Here is a 9,726-nt window from a genome sequence, read left to right on the forward strand (position 1 = left end):
TCACAGAAGGACAAAGACAGGAGGACAGAAGACAGATGCATGATGATGAGTTGAGGGACATGCAGTGAGCAGCCATATTGGATAACGTAAACACATTATTGGTTAACGTAAACACATTATTGGTTAACGTAAACACATTATTGGTAACGTAAACACATTATTGGTTAACGTAAACACATTATTGGTAACGTAAACACATTATTGGTTAACGTAAACACATTATTGGTAACGTAAACACATTATTGGTTAACGTAAACACATTATTGGTAACGTAAATACATTATTGGTTAACGTAAACACATTATTGGTAACGTAAATACATTATTGGTTAACGTAAACACATTATTGGTAACGTAAACACATTATTGGTTAACGTAAACACATTATTGGTAATGTACAGTGCAGAGATTTAAAAGAACATAAAACAAACCAATCCATGTCTGAAGGTACAGAAACTAGCGTGAATGCTCTGAATGTGAACATGAAGGTGTGTGGCGTGATAAAAGCGCACGTACAGCTACTGATGTGTGTGTGTGTGTGTGTGTGTGTGCACGGTAATAAAGCCGTAAGACACAACCCAGTGATCACACTCCATGCATCCATGCTTTTCTTTATGTCGGGAGAACTTCTTCCTCACACCAGTTTGTTTCTGATCTGTTAAACCCATTCTGACCTGAGATCAGATTAAAATAATGTCTTCTACGTCAGTCGTTCTATTTTTCAAAAATAGCAGACCTACAAGCTCGTAGCGCGCCACCGAGTGGCGCGCTACGAGCTTGTAGGTCTGCTATTTTTCAATAGCTAAAGCACAACATAATGCTAACACCAAAAGGGGTTCCCGTTCAGAATGGGTTAATCCATCTAGACCTGAGGAACGCGTCTGTGTCGCCTTATAGCTTTTAAACACTTTAACCATTATTTAAAACTTTAGCTTGTTGAAAAATAGCAGTTCTACAAGCTCATAGCGTGGCTTGTAGATCTGCTATTTTTGAAACATCGTGAAAATGTGTGCAAATCTTTGAATATATATATATTCATTCACAGTGAACGTTTTTTAACTCAAATCTTTGCTTATGGGGGGGGTCCCTGGAACCAGATTTACAGATGGGGGTCGGCGCCCAAATACAGATAATTCTGGGGGTCCTTGACATGAAAAAGGTTGAGAACCAGTGATGCAGAAACATGAGGGTTTTCAGAAAACTGTCATGACATTTGTAGAATCAATTTCCAGGTCTAAAAGGGTTAATATGACAGACAATCTTCATATGTGACCAAATTTGACTGAGGGGCTGCCATTGGATATTTTTCAATTTTCGTTTTTTCATGTCATACGAAAGCAGGGAATCATAGGTTCAAATTGACATATTGGTTGTTCAGTTTGACCCACCGGTTTTGGAGATATGGCTTATAGAGTCATGTCTGGCAGAGAAACAGAGAGTTGAGAAAACAGGCTTGAAAAGGTTCACTTCTGTGGTCTCTAACATTACACCTAGCTACATGTTTAAGCATTTATTTCATATTTACATGTCTTCTGTGGTCTCTAACATTACACCTAGCTACATGTTTAAGCATTTATTTCATATTTACATGTCTTCTGTGGTCTCCAACATTACACCTAGCTACATGTTTAAGCATTTATTTCATATTTACATGTCAGATTTCAGCTCTGACACTTATCTCAGACATGCTCTAGGAAGTGAAGAGTCTGCCTGTGCTATTAACTCATTTTGAAAAAATAAAATAAATATACAAAGTTTTTCTCCTCTGGTGAAAAGCTGGAGTTTGCGCGATGGCAGGCTCTCTGTCAGATCTGGTCACACATGACAGACTGTTCATGTCATTTCATTTAACCCATTCTGACCCGAGATCAGATTCTAAAAATGTCTGTTTGAAAATGACAGTTTTCTGAAAAAGCTATATTTCTATGTCAGTCGTTCTTCGATTTTTCAAAAATAGCAGACCTACAAGCTCGTAGCGCGCCACCGAGTGGCGCGTTACGAGCTTGTAGATCTGCTATTTTTGGATAGCTAAAATATAACATAATGCTATCACCAAAAGGGGTTCCCGCACAAAATTGGTTAATTAAAGCTGTGAATCAATCGACCGCTCAGTTTACCCAGGATGCCTTGTTTAGCCATTACGTCATTAATATAGGCAATCGCTTTTCGAACATGGCAGATCAACAAGCTCAGAACAGGTTGTGATGTGAACACGTTGCGAACTTGTAGATCAGCTATTTTCATGTGACAATATATATATATATTTTTAAAGGCTTCAGAGGTTCAACTTTAACGACCTGGCCGGAGTCACTAATTTTTTTAACTCATTTGCAAAACCGTTCACACAAATGTTCTAATTTATTTCCTAGAAAAAGAAATAAAAAAAGACTCAATGTGAGCTTGTAGATCAGCTATTTTGGGTTTTTGTCATTTGTCGTACAAACACATCAGATGCAGTGCACTGTGGATGGAGTGTGATCCTTGTGATGTGTGTGTGTGTGTGTGTGTGGGGGGGGGGGGGGGGGGTGTTTACCTGTTGTGGCGACGGACACCTGCTCAGCTGTGTTCCATAAATGCACTGTATAGTGGACAGCTAACTGTGTGTGTGTGTGTGTGTGTGTGTGTGTGTGTGTGTGTGTGTGTGTGTGTGTGTGTGTTTTAAGACACTTTAATGACGGTGTCTGTGAAAAGCTTTCGGTCAACGTAATGACAGAGCGTTTGAGGATGTGTGTGTGTGTGTGTGAGCGCACGTGCATGTGCGTGTGCGTGCGTGCATAATGGACTCACGATTCAGACTGCTCTGCTCGCTCCTCTGCCCGTTCCAGTTCCTGTTCGATCACCACCAACTTCCTGGCCACCTGTGGAGATCACGGGGAAGATGTTTGCTTGCCCATTTGCCGCGTGTGCGTGTGCGTGTGCGCGTGCGTGTGTGTGCGTGCGCGTGTGCGTGTACCCTAGCCTCTTAGATAGAACTTTATGTAGACTTAGATAGCATTTTATACAGACTTATACGGACTTGCATTTTATGTAGTCATAGCACTTTATAGTATAGTATAGTGCTGCCAACGAATATTCTATATCCGAATATATTTTCGAATCAATTTTTTTTATGAATAACGGAATATATAAAATTAAGGTTTGAATAAAAAATAATAATAAAAAATATTTATTTATTTATTATTATTATTAGTTTTCGCGAGACGGTGCCATGGGTAAGCCATGGGTGACTTGTGAGCTTGTAGATTAGTTATATTTGCCACGCGGCACATCCGACATAGATTGAAGAATAAATCATCTCTGCCTCGTACTCTTCCTAAACGCAGACTACGCAGCGCAGCCTGCTTAGTGAGCACAGGGCGGGCGGGGCCGCGGGAGCCTTTTACGTTCTTTGTGCAGTGGGTGAACGCTGCTCAGAAGGGTGAAACCTTCCGTCAAGTCAACAGCGTATCTAGTGATCAGAATCTGGCTGGTTGCTTTGGTGTTGTTTCGGACGGACGGGAGAGTGTATTTTTAGACGACACACAGATCTATCGCTCGTCAATCTTCAATCATGAAGCGACTTTAGCCTTCAGGAAATTATAAAAGGATAAATAAAATGCGTAAGGATGTCAGGTTGTATTGGTGTAAATATAATTATTAATAAATCCGAATGGCTCGAATCCACGTGGGTTTTTAAAATGAATATCCCAATCCAATTTTTGGACAATTACGGCAGCACTAGTATATATGTATAGTTTATATGTATAGTTTCATTATATAGATATTCCACTGTTGCGTTCTGAGCATACGTATGTTTTTAACTACGTGTTATGTGTGTGATGCATTGCTGTGCTTTTTGCCGTTGCTTACTGTAAATCGCTCTGGATTAAGAGCGTCTGATAAACCACTACATTGTAAATTGTGTGTGCGTGCACTGACCTCCTCACACTTGCGGTCAGCCTCCTCTCTGTGTGTGTGTGTGTGTGCGTGCACTGACCTCCTCACACTTGCGGTCAGCCTCCTCTGTGTGTGTGTGTGTGCGTGCACTGACCTCCTCATACTTGCGGTCAGCCTCCTCAGCGATCAGCTTGGCCTCTTTCAGCTGGACCTCCTGAACCTCCATCTTCTCCTCATCCTTCAGAGCCCTGTTCTCTATCACCTTCATCCCCCTGCACACACACACACACACACACACACACACACACACACACGTCAATGGCTATAATGTTAACATGCACGTCACCAATATCCCCGTAGTCACTTAACCCATTCTGACCTGAGATCAGATTCATACGAGGTTTCCACTGGACACACACTGGTCTGATTAACCCGTTCTGACCTGAGATCAGAATCATACGAGGTTTCCACTGGACACACACTGGTCTGATTAACCCATTCTGACCTGAGATCAGATTCATACGAGGTTTCCACTGGACACACACACTGGTCTGATTAAATGCTCGCTTTTATCCTTTTCCCATGTCGTTTGTCTTTTAGTACGTTGATGCTCATGCGATATGGACTATTGTCTGAAATAAAGATTATATATATATATATTACTCTGAGAGAGTCAGTGCAGTCATCCAATCAACTAAGCAACTCACAGCAAAGGGTGAATACGGAACACTTTGGCAAAAGGTCTGGAGGAGTTACCTCACATGTTTAGCGGTGTTATTAATTCATATATTATAAATATATAATATATGTATATATGATATATATTAGGGCTGACCCAAAAAAATCGATGTTCAATCGATACGCACGGGAATCGATTTTTAAATTTTGAATCGAATAGTCTTTTTTTTTTTAAGCGGCCGCTTTTGGTCCGCGAGACGGCCCCATTTGGTCCGCGAGCCATGCTCGCGCCTCGCAGCACCGCAACGCCTCCTCCCCTCTCCCCCTCACTACTCGTGGTAACAACAAGGAAGTCAACACACACACACAGCAGCCTGCCCTGCACTCATGCCGCCACAAAAGAAATCTAAAGTGTGGTTGCATTTTAGAATATGCAAGGAGAACAAAGAACAAGTGGTGTACAGTGTCAACTATGTGACAAGAAATTGGCGTATCACATACGGGATGGCCCAAAAAATCGAAATTTCACACATGGGACAGGGGAAAAAGCCCTTGACCTCCTGGGCTCCAGGCGCGCTAATTTTAGCTGCGGTCATCCACACTTTTCTACCCCAAGAAAGAGCCTCGTCGGAAGGGTCTGAGAGCGGCGTAGACCGCGGCGCAAATTAGCGCGCCTGGAGCTCCAGGACTGGTGCTTTTTTTGGTGAGAGGTAATGCCTGCGTCAGGCAGTTGACTTGTTACGGTCGGATGTTTTATTAAGCCTAATTATTTGTGTGTCACTGCTTTCATGAAGGCTGCAACAGTTGTCGCTTCAATGCTTATCGTTTTAAATAAATGAGACCAATCCAAGCATGCCTTTCTCTCCGCTATTGTTTAACCCATTCTGACCGGGCACCCATTTTGGTGTCGGCATCATGTCATGCTTTAGCTATTGAAAAATAGCAGATCTACAAGCTCATATCGCGCCACCGAGTGGCGCGATACGAGCTTGTAGATCTGCTATTTTTGAAAAATCGAAGACACTTTTAGAATCTGATCTCAGGTCAGAATGGGCTAATAATGAAACTGTCAGGATGTAATAGACACTTTTAGAATCTGATCTCGGGTCAGAATGGGTTAAGGTGCGCGCCTCGCATCGCGCACCGCACACTTTTGGGCTGGTTTTGGTATCACTGTTATTACGAGACCCCCCCCTACCCCCCCCCCCCCTCCATCCCCCTCCCCCCCCCCCCCCCTCACCTCTCTGACTCGTCGGCGCTCTTCTCAGCCTCCTCCAGTTTGTGCAGGGCGGTGGCCAGTCTCTCCTGGGCTCGGTCCAGCTCCTCCTCAGACAGCTGGATGCGACGGCCCAGAGACGACACCTCTGACTCCGCCTGCACACACACACACACACACACACAGTCTCACACACACACACACACACACACACACACACACACACAGTCACACACACACACACAGTCACACACACACACAGTCACACACACACACACACAGTCACACACACACACACACACACACACACACACACACACACAGTCACACACACACAGTCACACACACACACAGTCACACACACAGTCACACAGTCACACACACACAGGTATTAAAAATAAGATCACACCCGTGTGAGGGGCACTCTTATGGTACATCTTCCCGACGTAAAATAGACACAGAGAGAGACAGAGACAGACACAGAGACAGAGACAGAGACAGAGACAGACACAGACACAGACAGACACAGAGACAGAGACAGAGACAGACACAGACACAGACACAGACACAGAGACAGACACAGACAGAGGAAATACCCTCGTGGTGCCAAGAACCATTTGCAATTTTAACCCCCACGACCGGTGTTGTGGAGTGTTATAATAACCAGTGGTTGGTTGTTTGTTCAAACAAAAAAATAAATAAACTAACATTTTTAATCCACTCTGAATTTACGATTTTTTCTAAAATAGCAGATTTATTTTAGAATAGCAGAATAGCATATTAATGTTGAAAGGCCGACAGCCCTAATTATTATTATTAATGTCGAAAGGCCGACAGCCCTAATTATGAGGCAAGATTCAACAGTTGAAGTTCATGTTTCTACACTTCCTGAGTACAAGAGTTCCATTTCACAATGACAGATGCATCATACTGTGTAGACTCACTGTACTGTACTGTACTGTACTGTACTGTACTGTACTGTACTGTACTGTACTGTACTGTACTGTACTGTACTGTACTGTACATTAACACATTTAGACCCAAGGCAGATTCTTAAAAATAAAATAAAAAGTCTTCTAAATCCTGAAAGTTTTCTGAAAAGCCCTATGTTTATACATCAGTGGTGCTCAAACCATTGTCCCCCCTAAACAAAACATACTCTCTCCCCATGCCTTCGGCCTGGTGGAGACAATAAAACATACTCTCTCCCCATGCCTTCGGCCTGGTGGAGACAATAAAACATACTCTCTCCCCATGCCTTCAGCCTGGTGGAGACAATAAAGCATACTCTCTCCCCATGCCTTCATGGTGGAGACAATAAAACATACTCTCTCCCCATGCCTTCGGCCTGGTGGAGACAATAAAACATACTCTCTCCCCATGCCTTCGGCCTGGTGGAGACAATAAAACATACCCTCTCCCCGTGCCTTCAGCCTGGTGGAGACAATAAAACATACTCTCTCCCCATGCCTTCGGCCTGGTGGAGACAATAAAACATACTCTCTCCCCGTGCCTTCGGCCTGGTGGAGACAATAAAACATACTCTCTCCCCGTGCCTTCAGCCTGGTGGAGACAATAAAACATACTCTCTCCCCGTGCCTTCAGCATGGTGGAGACAATAAAACATACTCTCTCCCCGTGCCTTCGGCCTGGTGGAGACAAAAAATACTCTCTCCCCATGCCTTCGGCCTGGTGGAGACAATGAAACATACTCTCTCCCCATGCCTTCGGCCTGGTGGAGACAATAAAACATACTCTCTCCCCATGCCTTCGGCCTGGTGGAGACAATAAAACATACTCTCTCCCCGTGTCTTCGGCCTGGTGGAGACAATAAAACATACTCTCTCCCCGTGCCTTCAGCCTGGTGGAGACAATAAAACATACTCTCTCCCCGTGCCTTCAGCATGGTGGAGACAATAAAACATACTCTCTCCCCGTGCCTTCGGCCTGGTGGAGACAAAAAATACTCTCTCCCCATGCCTTCGGCCTGGTGGAGACAATGAAACATACTCTCTCCCATGCCTTCGGCCTGGTGGAGACAATAAAACATACTCTCTCCCCATGCCTTCGGCCTGGTGGAGACAATAATGGGCTTTGATGTGAAATTAAAAAGACAGACAGACAGACAGACAGACAGACAGACAGACAGACAGACAGACAGACAGAGACGTGGTGTATTTATAGACAGATGGGTCACCATCTCTCACTGAGATGGAACTAAGACATTTGTGACACATTCCACCACAGAGACATCACCATCATCATCACCACTTCCTCACAGTGGAGAGCTGTGTCTGTCACAGGGGGGGGCAGTCAGACAGATATTTAACCAGGGGGGCAGTCAGACAGATATTTAACCAGGGGGGCAGTCAGACAGATATTTAACCAGGGGGGCAGTCAGACAGATATTTAACCAGGGGGGCAGTCAGACAGATATTTAACCAGGGGGGCAGTCAGACAGATATTTAACCAGGGGGGCAGTCAGACAGATATTTAACCAGGGGGGCAGTCAGACAGATATTTAACCAGGGGGGCAGTCAGACAGATATTTAACCAGGGGGGCAGTCAGACAGATATTTAACCAGGGGGGGCAGTCAGACAGATATTTAACCAGGGGGGGCAGTCAGACAGATATTTAACCAGGGGGGGCAGTCAGACAGATATTTAACCAGGGGGGCAGTCAGACAGATATTTAACCAGGGGGGCAGTCAGACAGATATTTAACCAGGGGGGCAGTCAGACAGATATTTAACCAGGGGGGCAGTCAGACAGATATTTAACCAGGGGGGCAGTCAGACAGATATTTAACCAGGGGGGCAGTCAGACAGATATTTAACCAGGGGGGCAGTCAGACAGATATTTAACCAGGGGGGCAGTCAGACAGATATTTAACCAGGGGGGCAGTCAGACAGATATTTAACCAGGGGGGCAGTCAGACAGATATTTAACCAGGGGGGCAGTCAGACAGATATTTAACCAGGGGGGGCAGTCAGACAGATATTTAACCAGGGGGGGCAGTCAGACAGATATTTAACCAGGGGGGCAGTCAGACAGATATTTAACCAGGGGGGCAGTCAGACAGATATTTAACCAGGGGGGCAGTCAGACAGATATTTAACCAGGGGGGCAGTCAGACAGATATTTAACCAGGGGGGCAGTCAGACAGATATTTAACCAGGGGGGCAGTCAGACAGATATTTAACCAGGGGGGCAGTCAGACAGATATTTAACCAGGGGGGCAGTCAGACAGATATTTAACCAGGGGGGCAGTCAGACAGATATTTAACCAGGGCGGCAGTCAGACAGATATTTAACCAGGGGGGCAGTCAGACAGATATTTAACCAGGGGGGCAGTCAGACAGATATTTAACCAGGGGGGCAGTCAGACAGATATTTAACCAGGGGGGCAGTCAGACAGATATTTAACCAGGGGGGCAGTCAGACAGATATTTAACCAGGGGGGCAGTCAGACAGATATTTAACCAGGGGGGCAGTCAGACAGATATTTAACCAGGGGGGCAGTCAGACAGATATTTAACCAGGGGGGCAGTCAGACAGATATTTAACCAGGGGGGCAGTCAGACAGATATTTAACCAGGGGGGCAGTCAGACAGATATTTAACCAGGGGGGCAGTCAGACAGATATTTAACCAGGGGGGCAGTCAGACAGATATTTAACCAGGGGGGCAGTCAGACAGATATTTAACCAGGGGGGCAGTCAGACAGATATTTAACCAGGGGGGCAGTCAGACAGATATTTCGTGAAGCCACTAAGGAAATCAGGACTTCCTGATATCTCCATAGACGTCCATGTATTTGGGCCCAACTTCACCTAGACTGTATTACCTTAATAAACACCGTCTGCAATGTAATATGAGTGCTAATGTGAAGTCTGTCTGTCTGTCTGTCACCTGATTCTCTCTTATTTGTGTTGTGTTGTCATAGCAACAGATGCAG

General features: G+C 44.7%; 1 protein-coding gene across 1 annotated transcript in view; it reads right to left on the reverse strand.

The window, feature by feature from the left end:
- LOC310856290 (uncharacterized protein) overlaps nucleotides 1–9,726 on the reverse strand; it is a 40,308-nt gene that overhangs the window by 17,353 nt on the left and 13,229 nt on the right. The window contains exons 3-5 of the mRNA XM_083761615.1: nucleotides 5,794–5,927; nucleotides 4,030–4,147; nucleotides 2,787–2,857 (exon numbers count right to left, since the gene is read on the reverse strand). Coding sequence (XP_083617741.1) covers nucleotides 2,787–2,857; nucleotides 4,030–4,147; nucleotides 5,794–5,927 — 323 coding nt within the window. The remainder of the gene's footprint in view (nucleotides 1–2,786; nucleotides 2,858–4,029; nucleotides 4,148–5,793; nucleotides 5,928–9,726) is intronic.

The sequence above is a fragment of the Protomyctophum parallelum genome (genome assembly GCF_964188405.1).
Source record: "Protomyctophum parallelum genome assembly, chromosome: 3".
Lineage (NCBI taxonomy): Eukaryota > Metazoa > Chordata > Actinopteri > Myctophiformes > Myctophidae > Protomyctophum > Protomyctophum parallelum.